Below are 19,020 nucleotides of genomic sequence, written 5' to 3' on the forward strand. Positions count from 1 at the left end.
TTCTTTGAAGTCTCCAAGCCTCCCTCTTATTGCTTATTTATTTATTGTTTGTTTATTTGTTTATTTATTTAAAGGACAGGTTATAGGAAAAAGAAGCTAAAGAGTATGAGAAACAGATTAAAATAAACTAAAGCCTTCTCAGCTTTGCGAGACTGTCACAAATTTGGATTTTCAAACGAGGACGGTTCCAGTCATCATCGTGAATCAGACAAACACGGCTTCCTTATTTCCCAGAGACCCCCTTGTTATTCTAAAAAGTGCCTTTAGATGCAGCGACAACACAGGATCAGGAGAGGGGCCAGGAGCCAAGTGGCCATCAGTCTGGCATAACCCAGCCCTCTAAGGGGTCTGCTACTACTTGGTGAGTGAGAGCAGGACGCGTTCATGACAAATTGGTAAGCCCAGTGCAGCAGCTGTGCAGGGCTGAATCCTGGAGAACAGGCTCTGGACAGTAAAGCCTGTGGGGCCTCTGAGGGGAAGAATGTCTCTCAGTCACGGCACCTCCACCTTCCCCACAGCGTACCTGTGGCACTTCTCTGGACGGACTGCAGTTTGCTTCACCTCCGGCCCCTCCCTATGTCAGCAGAAAGAGGGGGGAATAAGGAAATTCCCTGTTACGCCCCTACAGCGCTTCCCAGAGAAGCAGCCCTATCCATGCGTGTGGGATGAGGTGGGACAGAACTGATGCGGGGCATTCACCCAGGGCTGAGACCCAAGTGGAGCGAAAGATGAAGAGATGCTGGCTCATGCAAGATTGCCGGTGACTGATGGAGCTCCCTCATGTGGGCTTCCAGGGAGATCACTGCCTCTCAGAGGACCCTTCAGTCTCTTTTGAACTTGGACCTGAGATAGCCTGAAGGGAGTGAGGTATTAATTCCAAGAGCAGTTAGGACCTCTGCCTCGGCACTTAGGCCAACGCAGTCCCGGAGAACCCAAGTGGACATTCAACACAGGAGAGACTCATCATTTAGGGCATTTATCTAAATTCAATAAATTCTGATTTATGAATCGAGAAAGATACAAGGGCAGACACAGATCATCCAGGTTAAAAATGAAAACAGCGCTGTAGAGACCGTCTTTGTGTTTAGTCGCAAAGTAACAGACTGCTGTGAAATGGGAATGGTTCACGTTGCGGATGGAGCGGAGCTGTTAGAGAATCGGAGGGTGAGATGCGGTCTGGGGAAACTACCGGAGCCTACCTGCATCCGGGTCTGCTGCTTGCTCCGGCGTTCCCTCTTACCTTTTCCACAGCGAATGTCCTTATCACGTATTCTGCCAGCAGCTCTGTGTCTATCAGAGTAACTTTAATGTCTTTGTAGATCTCGGTGTCGTCTGGCCAGTATTTGCAGCATTTCACCTTCAAGAAACACAAAGGGGGTGTGTTTAGGTTTTCATTTAGTGCCTGTAATGAAGAGGTCATACTATGGTTTATGGGATAAGTTTGCACGCCCGGCCCGTGTTAAGCCTCGAACTCCAAAGCAAGTCTGTCAGTCACTGTTCTCAGCATCCTCTGCTCCCCTCACTCCCTGGTTCCAAAAGCAAGTAAAGTGAAGTCATGGAAAGACTGGAATGTAGGGAAATGGTCTAAAGTTAACAGAATATAGTTATTATCCCGTTATAGTAAGCATCCATTTCCTGTCTTTGCTACTCAGGAAACAGTCTGGAAAAATAACCCCACAAGAGGAAGTTTGCATAGTTTAGTCTCTTTGAAGCTTAAGTTTCAGAAAGTGACTAAAGGCTTTGGGAGAGGACCGAGCAGAAAATCTCATTCAGTTCAAAAGATAAAACTACTCTGCCTGGAGAGGAAAAGTAGCTTTGTAACTAATTCTAACTCAGACTCACAGTTTCTTCTCACTGTTTTTTTTTTTTTTTTTTTTTTTTTAAAGATTTATTTATTTATTATGTATACAGTGTTCTGCCTGCATGTATACCTGTGGGCCAGAAGAGGGCACCAGATCTCATTACAGATGGTTGTGAGCCACCATGTGGTTGCTGGGAATTGAACTCAGGACCTCTGGAAGAATAGCCAGTGCTCTTAACCTTTGAGCCATCTCTCCAGCCCATCACTGTTGTTTACAGTCACAAATTACTGTCTTTCTTTTTAAAATCAGTTTCAGATTAGTACAGCATGTAGTGGATTTCATCACGACACGGTCATACATGTGTGTCTTTATGTTTTGTCCACATGCATCCCTCCTCCATGTTCCCTCTTGCTTGGGAGCTGGTTCTTTCTTCCCCGCAGTGAGTGCCCACTCTGCTTTTTTATTACATCGATCCCATTGCCCTCTCTGCTTCCTGCCTCCTTATGATCTCCTCTTCCTCTTCCTCCTCCTGACTCCTTTTTAGCCTCCCCCCCCACAAATATATACATAAACATACACATGTATGATTACAAATCTAAGTTCCACATAGATGAGAAATTCTGAGTCTGGCTTATTTCACTTAACATGATGAACTCCACTTGCAAATACAATGCTTTCAGTTTTCTTTATGGCTCCTCGAAATTCCATCACGTCTTTGAAACACCTCCCAGACATAATTTCTGTCCTTTCTGTTACCTCTGCCACAATCTCAGCGTGGTCTACAGGGTCATCTGGTACAGATATGCTACACAGGCAAGATCCAGAAGTCACCTCCTGAGTGGAGCACCCCCCTCCACACACCCACCCAGGCTTGTGCTATTGCAAGATCGTTGCTTTCCAGCACCGTCTCTGGGAGTGACGGGATGTTCTCTCATCTGGGGTGTAGGTGGCTTTAACAACTGGCCATCACTTGCATTTTCAGCCCAATCTACAACTGTCACTTTTATTTTCTATGTTATGTTCAAGGACATACATTTACTTTAATCTTCAAATAGACTCTGGGATCCAAAACCATCCTTCTGTTTAGAATGTCCTCTCCCATCTATTTCTTTCCAAGTGATACCCCTCATTCTTTAAAGCACATGTTAGAGGTACCCCCCTCCTTCTCCAGTCTTTTCTCCAAAGATGTGAACTCCCTTTGATTCACAAGGACCATATTTGGTAGCAAGGATGAGATCCTTCATACAAAACTTGGCACCTGGTTATTACTGGCCAGCAGGAAAGGGGCTATTTTGCTTATTCCTCCGATCCTGCAGCACCTGGAGGTCACATTTTGTACATGATCAATATGCAGTGGCCACACAGGGCTGTATTTCATGGAGACAGGCATAGGATCGGTGTGAGGAGGAAAATCCCAGACAGGGAACATTTTCAGAAAGGATTATGGGCCGAGAAGACCCTTTTAATGTGGCAAACATCCGTGTTACACTAATGTTTGTAGTGTGGCTTGTGACTGGCTAGGGCTCTAGATGCCTCTGAACTCTGGAAACTTTCTGCAAGATAATCCTTATTAACCTTAGTTGATAATATATAAATCAGAGGCAGTTGAAGCACAGGGCAAAGATGGGTTTGATCTCATGCTGTTCTCAGTCCTCTTTGGGAATCTCCCTGTACAGCCTTTGCCCAGAAATGCTATCTATGACATTATTAAAGGGCAGATCTACAGGATCTCAGAAATACCATCATGAATACCCATGCAATACCTAAAATATCCAAGATTAAAAGAGACCCGACTTCTTTATAGATGCAAAGTCGGTCTGATCAGACAGTGTGGTATGTAGAGAGATTTAACTTGAGGATGACCATAATTTGATTTATAGGATGTCCATAACAGGGATGCCTCTGTGCTGAAGGCCTTGCTTCACCCTTTCTGTGACATCAATCATGCAAGTAGAAGGTAGTGGATAGAACTACAACTACAGTATGCATGAGTACTTTTAACATGGAGTAACTCAATTCAATACAACTAAAAAGTTTTTTCCCTGTGGAAAGTATAATAGAACAAGAACACACACACACACACACACACACACACACACACACACACACACCACACATACACATACACAGATACACCTGTAACTTGTGTTATAACAAGGATCTTTTACCTAATAAAATCCCCTTATCTGGTGTATCATAATTGACAAACTACAAGTGTAATAAATGTAAAGCAGTTTGTTGTATGGTTGCCTATTCATCTATTTTAGATTCCTTTCTTTCTCTGACTGGGCATTTTTAATAAATATGAACACGGGGCCTTCAATGTCTTGGGGTCAAGGAGCTAAAACATGCCAGCAGGGACTGAGGGTCCAGAGTTTCTCTTCTGGATAGTTCCCATGTGCCAGTTTAGATTGCATCTAAAATCTGACCTAGTTCTACTGCACAGTTTTCCAGAGTTCTGCATGTCTGCAAAACGGGATGCAGCAGGATGCCTCCATGTGTAGGCAGGTGGCGGGAACCTCTAGGTCCAGTTCATGTTGGGGTAGCTCCAAGTCAAGGGCTCCCATTGCAGCCACACTGGTAGTGAGCAGGTGCGACTTCTCTCGAAGCAAAGGACAGTGGCCTCCTCTGATATGCATGGATGGAAGTTGGTCCAGAGCCACTTGGATGCTCCAATCCAGAGGCAATTAAGACAACAGAAGCATGGAGGTACTTCCTTTTAGAAAGTGTCTAGGGCACCTCACATCTTGCATGCCAACACTTGTTGGGGCAGGTTCAGAAAAGGCAGAGGGACCATTTTGAATTTGGTCCTCCCCAACTCATCTCCCAGAGTATCTTGAAATGGTATGCCACATCTGTTTCAGCCTCCTAAAAATCCTTCTAAATTGAGTTCTTCTAAGTATCATTTTAACTGCTTGGACCTGTGTCAAGTTATTATTTTGCTTAAAGAAATAGGAATAGGAAGGAGAGCATGTTTCATTAGAGATGAAGATTTTGTGCCTCTGCAGCATGTGGGGCTTATAGCCACCCCTTGGCTCTAACTCGACAGACAGAGATGTTGAAGCCAAGGCTTTGGAAACACCTGCTGGAGCCTGGCCCCACACAACTGGATGCTCCTCCATCTGATCCTGTGCCAAGCCAGCTGTCTCCTGCAGCTTGAGGGCACTTGCTCCGCATCTAGCAGAGTCTCTGCCTCCCACACATCTTCATCATGTATGGCAACAGCCTCCAGCCTGGAAATGAGGCCACTTCCAGGAGTCTCTGATTACTTTGGTGCCCTGTTCGGGTTCCATCAGGCCATTAATCAAGCAAAGAGTATCGGGCTCCACTGCTAGCTCAGGTCTGCAGGAGAGATGCAGTCCCTGCTCCCAAGGGGTGGTCAACTTTGGCTTTAAAATCCACTAATTTAAAACACAGAAAGGGGTATAATGTGAGGATCTTGAACTTCCTGGAAGATGTTTTAAAGGAGAGTAATTTTTATCTCATCATCCATGATAATCCCATGTTTATTAAGGTCTTAACATCACTGAGGGGAGGGGGGTTGAGCCACAGCTCCTGAGCCTGGGAGTACATCATCTTGACCTTCAATGCATCCTGACACGGATGCACTAAGAGTTCTAAACTCGGGGCTGGAGAGATGGCTCAGAGGCTAAGAGCACCAACTACTTTTCCAGAGGTCCTGAGTTCAATTCCCAGCACCCACATGGTGGCTCACAACCATCTGTAATGAGATCTGGCACCCTCTTCTGTGTACATAATAAATTAAAAAAAAAAGAGTTCTAAACTCCAGCACATATCAAAACTTCTTGCAGTGATTCTTAACAAAGTCTGAGGGTCTGGAGAATTGGCATTTCCAACAAGCTCCCTGGCCTGTATCCCATACCGACCAGAAAGAATTTCTGCAATTCAACCAGACTGTAGAACCTGGCTGATAGGAGTTGAAAGAAGGCCTTGCAACTTGCTTATGCAACCTCAGGTTCTCCATCTGTCAAAAAGGGACGGCGACAATTCTTGTCCCAGAATGTCCCAAGATGAAGTTAGTGGTTCTCAAATTTGCTTACACATTTAGATCAGCTGGGAGTGTATTTAAAGAAACCCTAAAGCCCAGGTCACATTCCAGGCCATTTCTCAACTTCTGTGGTGGGACAGAAGCAGCCAAATCTCATGAGGCTTCCTAGATGCCTCACAAGTGTAGATGGGTCTGGAGGTCATCAGATACAATGCAATAAAGAAAAAAAATCTGTGTCCAGTTGATTACAAGATCTCAAAAATGATAATCCTCATTCTTCAGTGATAAGTTTATAACCTCAGCCCTAGATGACAGCAGGAGTTGGTGGCATCTGGAGAGAGAAACAGGATGCTGAGGAAGAGAAGGGGGGAAGTCTTGAGCAGCAGCACCTGTGTGGGTTGTGGGGGAGGAACATGAAGGCAGGCATCCATGCTGCTTTTATTCTTTTCTGAAAACTGTGCTCCCTAGAAATAAGACGACACAGAGGAGGGAGGTTGGCATTCCAGTCTCCTACTGTATGGTTTGGATGTACTTCCAATGGGCATTAGGAGACAGCGTCTGTGTTCTGGGGAGGCAATTTAAAGCAAACAGCTGGAGTTACAAAGATAGTTTGCAAACCCTCATTTGCAAGGTCACTTCCGTACATAGAGCCCTCACTGGTTTGGGTGAGATGTTCTCATCACTGTATTCTCACATGGAGGCTTAGGGAGGAAAATGAATTGCAAGGGCCCAGGCTTGTCTCTATGCTCCTAGTTCCTTCTAGGAGGAAGGCAGGGCCAGGGCAGGTAATGAACTCCCTGGGTGGGCCAGGCCCTGAGTCCAGCTGTAGAGATGTGTGGGAGGGTAGACCTCAGGGAGCACATGACATTTTGATTGCTAGGTTTCAGCTTCAGGAGCAGATGTGAAGCAAGAAGTCTGAAGTGGCTTTAGCTGCTCTGTCTATGTAAGGCAGAAGAGGTGTGGTTGGAGAGGTGGGGCAGGGGGAGGGTACATTCTGAAGCTATCATCACCTTTTCCCATGGATCTCGAGCTGCTAATTTCTGCTCATAACGCTAAGGAGATTTTTCATGCATAATATATAATCTCTTCTCCCTTCTTCTCTCTACTCCTCTTCTCTCTTTTTTTTTTTTTTTGAGGCAAGATCATTGTGTTAGTTTGAATGTAACTGGCCCCCATAATCTAATAGGGAGTGGTGTTGGTTATGGCAGCACTGCTCCTGGCTGGCCTCTGCCTGCAGCATCCATGCCGACGGAAGAGAGTGCTGGAGAGTCACGAACCATAGTTACCTTTTTAGAGCTTTATTAAGAGAGAGAGGGAGGGAGAGAGGAAGAGAGAGGAAGAGGGAGAGGGAGAGAGAGAGGGAGAGGAAGAGGAAGGGATGGAGGGAGGGAGGGAGGGAGAGAGAGAGGAGAGAGAGGGAGAGGGAGAGAGAGAGAGAGAACGAACCAGAGAAACAGGAGACTATTTGGAAGGAAGAGAGCAGAAAGAGAAAAGGAACACACAGAGGGCTCACCTGCTTTTTAGTCTGGGCTGCCATTGCAAGCTGATGATGTAATTAAGGACAGAATCCTTATAAGTGGCAGTATTAGAAGGTATGGAAGATTTATAATGAAAAGGAACAAGATGAGCAGGGTAAGTTACAAAATGTAAGTTTTGAGGAGAAAAAGAGCACCAGAAAGTGGAAAAAGTCCTGTGTTCAAGGAGATAAATGGATTAAGAAATGGAATAAAGGGAGTGGTGACCTCAGGACAAGATCCCACCTGGCTAAGTTTCCAACTTGTGAAAAGGAACTAAAGAAAAGCTTTGGGCCAGGTGTGGTGGGTGGCGTATGTCTTTAATCCCACACTCGGAAGGCAGACGCAGGTGGGTCTCTGAATTTGAGGCCAGCCTGGTCTACATAGTAAGTTCAAGGACAGCCAAGTTCAGGCAGTGAAGGTAACAATCAAAAACAGAAAGCTGGTGAAGATGTAATTGAATGAGGGAGGCAAGCAGAAATTGGTAGCTTCAGCCATGTGGTTCTGGTTTCAGAGTCAGGTACAGAAGAAATGGGTTATGGAATTTATCTCTATGCCTAAGGGGCATGTTTGAGGCCGGGTATGTGTCAGGGGTGTCCCTGAATGAAGGCCTATTAGAAAGTCTAGTGCATGAAGCTGTGAAGTTGAAGCCTGGATTGCCTTGGAGATCCCAAGATATCAAAGATGCCAGAGTCGTGGGTTACCCGAGGAGAGCTGCTAACAGGGAGTGGAACCAGCCCAAGAGAAAGAAGTGTGTTGTAGTCAACAAAGCTGAAAGGAGTTGGAGAACTGAAGAACCTAACTCTGAGTTTTGACATCAGACATGGAGATGAGATGCAGAGTCTGGAGTTTGCCCAGCAGGCTTTCAGTCTTGCTTTGGTCCAGTATTTCCTCACTATGCTCCCTTCCCTACGTTTTGGAATGGCAATGTATATCCTGTGCCATTATATGTTGGAAGTATGTGATTTGTTTTTTTTCTTTTTTTTGATTTTACAGGGGATTATAGTTAAGAGATTGCATGAATCTCAGAAGAGACTTTGAACTTTGGACTTTTAAACATTGTTGAGACTGTGATAGACTATGGGGACTTTTGAAGTTGGACTAAATACATTTTGCATTATGATGTTATTACAAGCTTATGGGGGCCATGAGTAGAATGTGGTAGTTTGAATGTAATTGGCCCCCATAAGCTCATAGGGAGTGGCACTACTAGGAGGCGTGGCCTTGTTAGAGTAGGTGTGGTCTTGTTGGAGGAAGTGTGTCACTGTGGAGGTGGGCTTTGAGGTATCTTTTGCTCTAGCTTCACTTGGTGTGACACTCAGTCGGCTTCCAGTTGCCTACAAGATGTAGGACTCTCAATTACTTCTCTATCACCATGTCTGTGTACATGCCACCAGGCTCCCTGCCATGATGACAATGGACTAAACCTCTGAACTGTAAGCTGCCACCTCAATGAAATGTTTTCCTGTATAAGAGTTCCGTGGTCAAGGTGTCTCTTCACAGCAACAGAAACCCTAACTAAGACAGTCATGCACTATAGTCCAAGTTGTGTTAGGGCTTGCCATGTAGTTCAGGCTGGCCTGAAATTCATGACCTTTTAACCTCTTGCTTCTGAGTGCTAGGATCACAGGCAGGGACCAGTAGGACCAGCTAAGATCCCTGCTATATACATTTACGTGTAAATTTCATTTGCTCACCACTCTTCCTAAAACATTTCATATACATCAATACTAACAAGGCTGTGTATAAGGGACCTGGCTGGCTTCTTCCTCCCAGACCTGATTCACATGACTAGGTGGTGGGACACTCCTTCAGGCAAAACTCATGAGGACTTCTGGAATAGACGGTAATCAAGCACTCCTGGAGGACGGCGGTTTTAGCTTGGGGGAAGAGCTTCATAACACAGAGAAGTTTCCTTTTCATCCCTCTAGGCTACTGTGTACAGCCGGTGTGGCCCCGCTCATGGCTTCCGGTTTTCTGACTCTTCCTTCTACTTCATTCAGTTGACTATGGATCCAGAAAGCAGCCTAAGCCGACTTCAGCAGGCTCTCAAGAGACACACTCATTCGGACTGCTCTGTTCTGTACCTGTTCAAGAAAGGAGGCTCTGGCATTTAGCAATGCCCCATGTTCAAATCCTGGCCAAGGAGGGAGCCCACCATCACCAAGTACAGTAAAAAGAGGCCACACTCTCTGACGGTTACACCTTAAAGAAGCATCTTAGACACATTTGAGCAACAGCAGTACTATTAGCATATAAAAGGTCCAAGAGAAAAAGGGACTTTTTTTTTCTCATAGTCTTTACCTTAATGTCATATTTTAGATTTGTGACCTTGTGTGAGTCATAGGCCCATTCTGGTTCTTTCCATAAGTGCTGGTAGATACTAGATCATGTGGTGGTTGAAATACACCCATCTCCTAAATGGGCATTAGGAGACAGCGTCTGTGGCAATTTAAAGCAAACAGCTGGAGTTACAAAGATAGTTTGCAAACCCTCATTTGCAAGGTCACTTCCGTACATAGAGCCCTCACTGGTTTGGGTGAGATGTTCTCATCACTGTATTCTCATATGGAGGCTTAGGGAGGAAAATGATTTGCAAGGGCCCAGGCTTGTCTCTATGCTCCTAGTTCCTTCTAGAAGTGCATGCCCCCTTACACTAATTCCGCAGGGTCCATATCACCATCCATACTTCACAAATACCTAACTTGGAACTGATTGACAGGTAGGTGCGAAAGGCTTGAGGGATCTGCATTTCAACTTTGTGGTTGCAACGTAGCAAGAGCCAATGCGTAGGACATAGGACATAGAGTTTCCAGGTTGTCCTGCTCATCATTTGGATAGTCCTAACGTCAGTTACAAGCAGAACCCTGTCTAGGTCTTTCGGGAATACAGAGAAATGCACTATGATTGTAACATTATGAAAAGGCATGCACAATCAGCAAATCTAACTTGAGACAGATCACGAGGCAGGTGGGAGTGATCAAAAGCACATCCCTTGGGGCGGCACTATCTGGATTAAAAGCCAACCTTCATTTGCTAGCTGTGATGTGGGGCAAGTTATTTAAACTCTTAGAGGTTCCAATATTCTATCTGTAGAAGGACAGTAATGAAACTGTTGCCATGAATACTGTTCTTGTAAGGTACTTAGAACAGGACTGGTACACTTGAATGTTTGTTAAAATTTTCTGAATGAATGTTAATTCTAAAGGAGGGAACCTAGAGCTTTCCAAGGTTGACTACATCATTAGTGCATCCAACAAGAAAGGGTGCTGTTTCCACGAGGAGGAGAAGGTGATGGAGATGGAGGGAGTTGGCAGAAGACATCTCTAGGAAGCCCATGTGGTTTCAAGTCTTTGTTTGATGGGCCCTGGAAGAGTGGGGTCCTTTGATGGCAAAGTCCTAGTTCATGATGGCCACCTGCTTCTGACAGCATTGGGGTAGAAAGTGTGCAGGAATGCATTGCTGTAGACACAGCATTTTGAAGTTGCCTAATTCCTTTGTGTGCATGTATGTGGTCAGTGGCCTGTCCTGAGGCATACAGTTGCTGAGCCAAAGCTGACAGGTACAAATCCAGCATCTAGTTTTGAAGTAGGGACTCTTCCTAGCTCCTCTGCAGATGGAATTCCAACCAAATCACTGTCCTGACCTTTCCTGAGCTTCTTTACAGTAACACCCAGTAAATAATCCACTGAAATCCTGGTATGCAATTTGTCTGTTTCCTATACTCATGACTAATATAACCAGGGTATTTCTATAATCCAGCAATGACCTAACATGCTTAAATTACATTGCTACATGCACCCTCCTTGATCCTGAGGTTTACAAGTCTGTAATCCAGGAGAGACTTTATATGATCTTCCTGTCAGGTGGAAGGGAGTTGAATAGATTGTACATCAATGGCATGCCTGGGAACTCAGTCTCAGAGAAATGGTTAGTAGTTCAGGCCATAAACTGTTGTCCCTACCTGGTCTTACACACCGGGCAGATAATGCCAGAGAAAAGTTTGAAGGCAATTGATTCTCCTTAACTGCAGCCTTCTGAATTTCTGCGTTATTTGTTCTATACACAGGGAAACTAGAGATACTGTTGTTTTGCCACTTTATTACAGAGAGACCATCAAACTGCTCGCTCCCTAATTCTGCCTCTCTGATCCCATCCTCTTGGGAGGTGCCAGCTTACTTACGTATTTAGTTGGCCAGATAACTCTAAGCCTTAGGAGAAAAGCAGGGCAGGGGCTTGAAGGATGAAGTAGGTAGTGGCGGAAAGCAGAGAAGGGAGAACAGATTCTGCCTTGGAGTGAGCACACCATTTGCTACCTGTCAGCAAGCTGTTGAAGGAAGGGTGCTGCCGAAGTGTTTGATGGGATGCTCATGTGACCAGGAGTTAGGGGACACTGAGGCTTGGGGACTTCCCATGTTATGTGCAATGGTGGTGTCAGGAAAATATAGCTGTGCCTGAGCAGATAGGAGTGGATTTTGGCTGGTGATAAAAGCTCTCGGGCTGTGATGCATTTGTTCCAGGAACACGCATCCATCTGCTATATGCACAGCCCTGCTAAGCTCTCAGGCACTTTACAGTCATGGAGGCCGATGACTGTGTAAGCGGATCTCTAGACTTGAGCAGACAAAGGGAGAGGAGGCAGAATCAGCTGAGAGAGGACACAGCCCAGGCCAGTGGAAAGGTAGTCAATAGATAAGGAGCCAATGACTGGGTAAGAGCTTGTAACAGAGCTGGTCTGTATAGAGACTGCCATTAACTGGGAGCCTGCTTGAGACCTAAATAATAAGAAACATTTGTTATTCAGACCTGCAAATGTGTTTTGATCTGGCAATATCCTGCCAAGGTGGCACCATGAGAGATGCCTGGCAGAAAGTTGTCAGCCTGTTGGGAACCATCTCTGAAGTTCAATTTGTAATTCATTGGTGTTTGAGAAAAAATTTTTAAAGGGCCATAAGGCTGAATTGCTGAGAACTCACCACAAAAGGGTTAATCAGGTAGGCTAAATACAGATGTATTTCTCTCATGTCAAACACAGGGGCCATGGACTCATATTCTTAAGGGTTCTGGTATATAAACACATGTGACTTTAAATGTGGGGTATTCCAATGAAGAAGAGGTCCATGGGAAGAAGTGGTGAATGGAAATTCCCCCTCCATGAAACATGCTTTTTATACTAGCTTACACTCTCCCCTAAATAGAGTTGACTTCTTTCAGTGTGTCCAGTCTTTTGGATTCATGGAAGAAATCACCTGGCCATCCTCGAAGAAGCCTGTGGCTGGTATCTCTCTCTCTCTCTCTCTCTCTCTCTCTCTCTCTCTCTCTCTCTCTCTGTGTGTGTGTGTGTGTGTGTGTGTGTGTGTGTGTGTGTGTGTGTGTGTGTGTGTGTGTGTGGTTGTCACATGGCTTTGTAAAGCTGTGTGTATCACTACCATAATTGGATTATAAATGTCTTAAAGATTGTCTCTTCTATCTTTTGGCTTACAGAAGGCCAGAGGTCATCTAACACAGCTATCTGTTACTTAGGTAGGGGAACAAAGGGACATTGTGAGAAGCCCTTAGGTGATTTTACTGAACCGAGACAGTAGAGGCTGCTGCTCACCTGGGCTATATTCTCACCTGGCCTACTGCTCATAGGCCACAGGCTTGGGAGTGTCCTAGGCATCTGTGACACAATGAAAATCATTTGCGCATACAAACAGAAAAGGAAAGGGTAAAATACCAGGCTAGGATTTGCAGAGACAGCGCAGTCAGTCAGTCAAGTGCAAACATCAAAACTGAGTTCCAATTTCTAGCACCCACATAAAAGTGGCCCTTGAAGGCATGTATGACTGGAGTGCTGGGGTTGGGGGTTGTTGCACAGAGAAATGTAAATCTCCCAATGGCCAGCCAGTCTAGCCAAATTACTGAACTGTAGTTCAGTGGGAGACCCTGTCTCAAAAATAAGATGGGGGGGCAATAAAGGAAGATGCCTGGTGTTGACCTCTGGCCATGTGCACGCCATGTGCACGCCCACATGGATACATACATGCAACAAACACAAACAATACTATAGGACTTTTTCAGCTCCACCGTAGTGACTAATGTCTTCGATGTGGTCTGGATTGTCACTGTTCCTATATTGCCACTACACACATGCAGGGCTGGGAAAAGGCCCAGTGGGAGACATGCTTGGAAGTTCTGAGTGATTTAGGTCCCCAGCACTGAAAAGGCAGAAACACAGGAGGAATGAGGAGAAGACACGAGACTGATCCTTACAGGAAATTCATTAATGCTCTATTCAACTCAGACCATGGCCTGCATGCGGAGCAGATGGCGTTTTGTCATTAGCCAAAAGGTAAGAGCACTTCAGACACCGAGGTCACTGTGTGTGAGTGCAGGTGCCTGCATGTGCATCTTATGTGCATGCATGTGTGTGTTCATTTATGTGCCTGCATGTATGTGTGCATATGTACATAGTTAGGAGGATGTATATGTGGGTGGGTGTGCATGTGCACATATTTATGAGGAACTTTTTATCATGCCCTGGGAATTTTACAAGCTGTTAAAAATGTGTGCTTGTGAGTGTAAATAGATTATTTGTACATCTATTTATTTGAAAGAATTATATCAGAGTAATATTTATAAAAGTTAGGATTAGCATTCCAGATAATAAATATATTATAAAACCTTATGATTTGAGGTTGATTTAAACACTTGATAAGGTTTTGGTTAGATCCAAGGATAGTTTTGTGGTTTTCTCTTTGCTTTGTGTAAGTGTGTTTATTTTTCTTTCACGGTTCTTAAAGCTACCCAACTTAGTAGCCAATCAAGAGTTTCTTTGTGCAATAAAGTTTTATAATTGTATCAATTTCTTCCTTTTCACTACCCTTTGCCTTCCAAATACACAGATTTGCTACCCAAACTGGGCTAATGGGACATCCAACGTACAATCTCCAAGGATTGTACATTTTAGATTAAAAAACAAAATACACCTCTATTTTTTGTGTATGGGGAAGAGACTTCTTCCTGATGCCCATGTCTCCATGGCGTGTGTCCTCAGTAAGTGGTCAGGCCGTTCTCCAAAGGCTCAGCATTTTCCCTAGCACTCCCTCTGGAAGCGGCTGTGACTCTGTGGGACCTCTGAGTAAAGAAAGGGGGCATGCATGCTTGGAAGGGGGGGATGGCTTTGCTGTGCTGCGTGTTGAAGCAGTGGCTTGTCATGACTAACAATGGAGGACTTGGGACAGGAACATCTCCCAAAGGAGGAGTTCATATTACCAGATCAAATCATTTTTAAAAGAAGGTTTACAGCACTCAGGAGACAGAGGCAGGAGGATCTCTGTGAGTTCGAGGCCAGCCTGGTCTACAGAGTGAGTTCTGGGAGAGGCGCAAAGCTACACAGAGAAACCCTGTCTCAAAAAACCAAAAACAACAAAAAGGCGGCTTACAAATCTGAGATAAGCCATCTTCTATGGTCTGAATAAATTAAAATACAGCTCCATCACGGACAGGGCTTGTCTCACTAGGAGAACAGTTATACTGGAACGTTCCATGCCAGGACTCCCACGTAATTTCCATGTAAAGCATGGGAGAAGCAGGGGTGGCTGGATCTCCCCTCATTGTGTCTTTGGACTGAATTGTTTTCTCTTAAGTGTTCGCACCCCAGACTTTCCCTCCTAGTGAGTGCTGTGGGGTCGTGTGGAGAAATACACAGGTATGTTTGTTATTCAAGGGGATCTTCTTGGTCTGAATGGAAACAACAAATAAAAAGAAATCTTCGGGTTGGGCAGTGGTGGTGCATGCCTTTAATCCCAGTACTGGGGAGGCAGAGCCAGGCAGATCTCTGTGAGTTTGAGGCTAGCCTGGGCTACAAAGTGAGATCCAGGAAAAGGGCAAAGCTACACAAAGAAACACTGTCTCGAAAAACAAAACAAAAACAAAACAAACAAACAAAAAAAATCTTCATCTAAGGACAGTATTTTAGAGTTGGTCAATTCTTTTCACTTCAAGGATATGAAACTAAAGCTCAGAGATGAACATCTCTCTGTTCCTTCTTTGTCTTCAAATGTTTTTGATTTCTGACCCACAATCACACCCTACTTGATATAATTTGGATGTAAAACACTTCCCATGGCTCATGCATATGAGTATTTGGTCCCCAGCTGGCAGCTGTGTTTTGGGAGATTGTGGAATCCTGGAAGGAGGGCCCTAGCTGGAGGAAGACGGCCTCTAGTGGGTAGGAGTTGGAGTTTCTAGCCAGGCTGTGCTTCTTGCCTCATCTCTGTCTCTACATTCTGGTATGTCCAGATATGGGCAAGCACTTCACATTCGGCCAACAGGGCAGACAGCTTCTGCCAACAGACACCATGCCCCACCTGCCATGATGGAGTGCACCCTCCTCCGCTACTGAGGCAGGTTGACTGTTAGTGGTTATAGAATCCCACTACCTGCCTCTGGCTGCCATCACACCCAGTCTTGCTTAGGTCACCTTCTTCCTCCTCCTCCTCCTCCTCCTCCTCCTCCTCCTCCTCCTCCTCCTCCTCTTCTCAGGATAAGGGAAGGCAGTGCCCTACTGCACACACCCCTCCGCCCAGCCCTTTTAAAAACATCTTTTTGCCCAACTTCCTCCAGCCTCTCAGATATGTTCATTTTGTTACCGTGTAGACTGATGTTCCTGGAGACAGTACCACCCTGAGACTGTGTGCTATGCTTGGCTACATTCACTCAAGTGTGTCCACATCTATTCTGCTCTGCAGGCTCAGGGAAATTGATATCACCCCACATAAGCTTATAAAGCCCCATCCTAGATTTGTACTCTGCCTTCCCATCCCCTCAGTACACTGTACTTCCACTCCAAGATTTCCACTCTCTCCCTCTTTCTAGATTCTTCCCCATAACTGGCTGTCAGGGGTTTTCCATCCCATGTGCACCTGACTGTAGTAATGCTCCTTTATAACCCCATCACTCTCTATGGCTAAGCGTCTGACAGGTTCCAACTCAGTCTACATCTTTCCCTTCTCCTCACTCTTGCTGACTTTCCGGGGCAGACTCTGTGGTCGGCCTCTGTAGTGAATGTATCCATTCTGTTGTGATGGTTAGCTTTAACTGTCAACTTGGCTCAACCTAGAATTACCCCAAGAGAGTCTCAGTGAGGGATTGTCGGCATTGGGCTGACCTATGTGTATGTCTGTGGGGGACTATCTTAATTAAACAGATAGACTTGTGAGAATCCAGCCCATTGTGGGCAGCATCATGCATAGGGAGGAGTTCCTTAACAATATAGAGAAATCAGGCTGGGCACAAGCAAGCAAACAAACAAGTGAGCATGCGTGCATACTCCTCCTCCGCCTCCTCCTCTTCCTCGTCTTCTTCCTCCTCCTTCTCTTCTTCTTCCTTCTTTTTTTTTGGGACAGGGTTTCTTTTGTGTATCCCTGACTGTCCTGGAACTTGCTCTATAGATCAGGCTAGTCTTGAACTCACAGAAATCTACCTGCTTCTACCTCCCCAAGTGCTGAGATTAAAGGTGTGCACCACCACTGCTGGGCCATTTCTGCCTGTCCTTGACTATAGATATGATATGATTGCTGTTCAACGTTCCTGCCTGTGACTTCCCACAGTGATGGATTGTAACCTGGAATTGTAAGATAAAATAAACCTTTTCTCCCCTATGTTGCTTTTGTCGGTATATTTTATCCTAGCAGCAAAACACATTTCATGTATACATCCTTCACAATGAATTCTTGATATCCTTAGAGGGAGAGATTTCTTCCCCCTGTAGGGTGGCTTCTCCATTAAAGGCTATCCTGGTTTGCTTTCTATTGCTGTGATAAATACCATGACCAAAAACAACTCATGGAAGAAGGATTTATTTGGCTTATATGTCCCAATAATGCCAATCATTGAGGGAAACCACATAAAGGTACTCAAGCCGGGCAGGAACCTAGAGGCAGGAACTGAAGCATAGACCACAGAGGAATGAAGCTGACTTCTCAGCCTGCTTCCTGACACAACCCAGGACCACGTGCCCAGTGGTAGACTACCTACAGGAGGCTGGGTCTGCCCTTGTCAATCATTAATCAGGAAGATGCCCTGCAGACCTGCCTACAGACCAATCTGATGGAGACATTTTCTCAATTAAGGTTACCTCTTTGCAGATGACCCTTGCTTGTGTCAAGTTGACAAAACAAAACAAAACAAAAAATTACAACCAACCAACCAAAAAACTAACTAGCACAGAGGACCTGGACACAGGGATGGTATCTGGACCAACCATGGGGACCTGGATGCTCTACCCTGTCTTTGGAATCTTGGGCATCAGGAAGGAGGACCAGTGTTCATCCTCTTTGCATAGGCATCCCTCCACACCGTCTGGCTCCCTGCCCTCTGGATTTGCTGTGTTCTTTCCTGTCTGTCTGCAGTCTTTACTTTCCACATTAGCATTTGGAGCTCCTGGTATTCTTCCAATAAACCCCCCTTTGACTTCAATTAGCGAGAACTGATCTCTGTTGCACATGGCCTAACAACACTTGATAGGCCTCCCTCTTCAACTAGAAGGAAAGTGGTCCAGGGACATTTCCTTGTCAAGTTCTTATTCTGGTTTTAAGTGGCTGTCTTTGCATCATCTCCAATGTGTCCCTTGTTCATGGTCCTTCCTCATGGAAACCCTTGTGGACTTTTGACAGGAAGCTGCTGAAACTCCATTCTAGAAGTGCGCATTCAGCTCTCCATGGCAACACCTCAGCTCTCTGGTGGACACTGAACACATCTGCAGCATCCCTGCTGTGTGTTGTGGTTGTCTGCACTCCCAAACTCCTGTCCCCACTGTTTGGATACATGCTGTTGCACACTCAGTGCAGGGAACGCAACTTGCAGCCTCAGCTTCAGGTTCAGTTGAGGTACCCCTTCTCTGCATGCCATATCAGTCTATGAAACCACCATCACAGAGTTTAATCATGTTACCTGATTCCCCTTCCAGTGCCCAATGACACAATTTACCTTTCTAGCCTCAGCCTTTTGTGACTGTCTGCATCAACTATATGTAGCATATGCTTGGTCATTGGAGAAATCTTACTTTGTGATTTTCTTTTGTCATTTCTTTCTTTTCTTGTATTTTTATTTGCTGTCTCCAATTACTTCTTTCACATTCCCAATTCTGCTTCTGTCTAAATGTTATCACTCAAATATAGCTCCTTTCCCAATAACACAGGAGTTTAATCCCCCAAGTCTTATGCTAACAGTGTTATGAGGGCAGAAACCTAAAACCACTAAGGCTCTTACAGGTGGAATCTTAGAGAAGTAATTAGTGTGAATTATGCCTTTAGGGTAGAGATTGTGCGGTTGAATTCCAGTGCTTTTAGAAAGAATGAGGGGGAGAGGTTCTCAGTGGGCCCCCACCATGTTGTGATGAAGCCAAAGGGACCCTAGGAAGAGTCTGAACTACGCTGTTGAGACTTAGAGACTCCAGAGCTGTGGCGTTTAATCAGTCTCTTCACTTGATAAGGTAGATTTCCCCAGGTATTTCATGATAGTAGTGAAAACCAGATTGATACACTCTCCTATTACTGAACACACCCACCCATAGATGTGTACACGTACATTCGTGTACTAATTACTATGATCACTGTGTTGAAACATTTTAGATTGTGCCTTGTCTTTTCAGTGCCTTCAGTTCTTCTTTTCTGAGACTTCTGGAAAGCTCACACCTGTTTGTTTTTTT

General features: G+C 45.1%; 1 protein-coding gene across 11 annotated transcripts in view; it reads right to left on the bottom strand.

Annotated features, from left to right (window-relative positions):
- Window positions 1-19,020, bottom strand: part of Ptprm (protein tyrosine phosphatase receptor type M) — a 709,515-nt gene that overhangs the window by 30,480 nt on the left and 660,015 nt on the right. For 6 of the 11 annotated variants that reach the window (XM_036172971.1, XM_036172968.1, XM_036172967.1 and 3 more), the window contains one exon: window positions 1,241-1,357. In XM_036172971.1, the coding sequence (XP_036028864.1) occupies window positions 1,241-1,357 (117 nt within the window). Of the gene's footprint in view, window positions 1-523; window positions 575-1,240; window positions 1,358-19,020 lie in introns of all 11 variants that reach the window. The other 5 variants (XM_036172965.1, XM_036172960.1, XM_036172969.1 and 2 more) reach the window with 1 other exon arrangement.

Source organism: Onychomys torridus, chromosome 23 (assembly GCF_903995425.1).
Source record: "Onychomys torridus chromosome 23, mOncTor1.1, whole genome shotgun sequence".
NCBI lineage: Eukaryota > Metazoa > Chordata > Mammalia > Rodentia > Cricetidae > Onychomys > Onychomys torridus.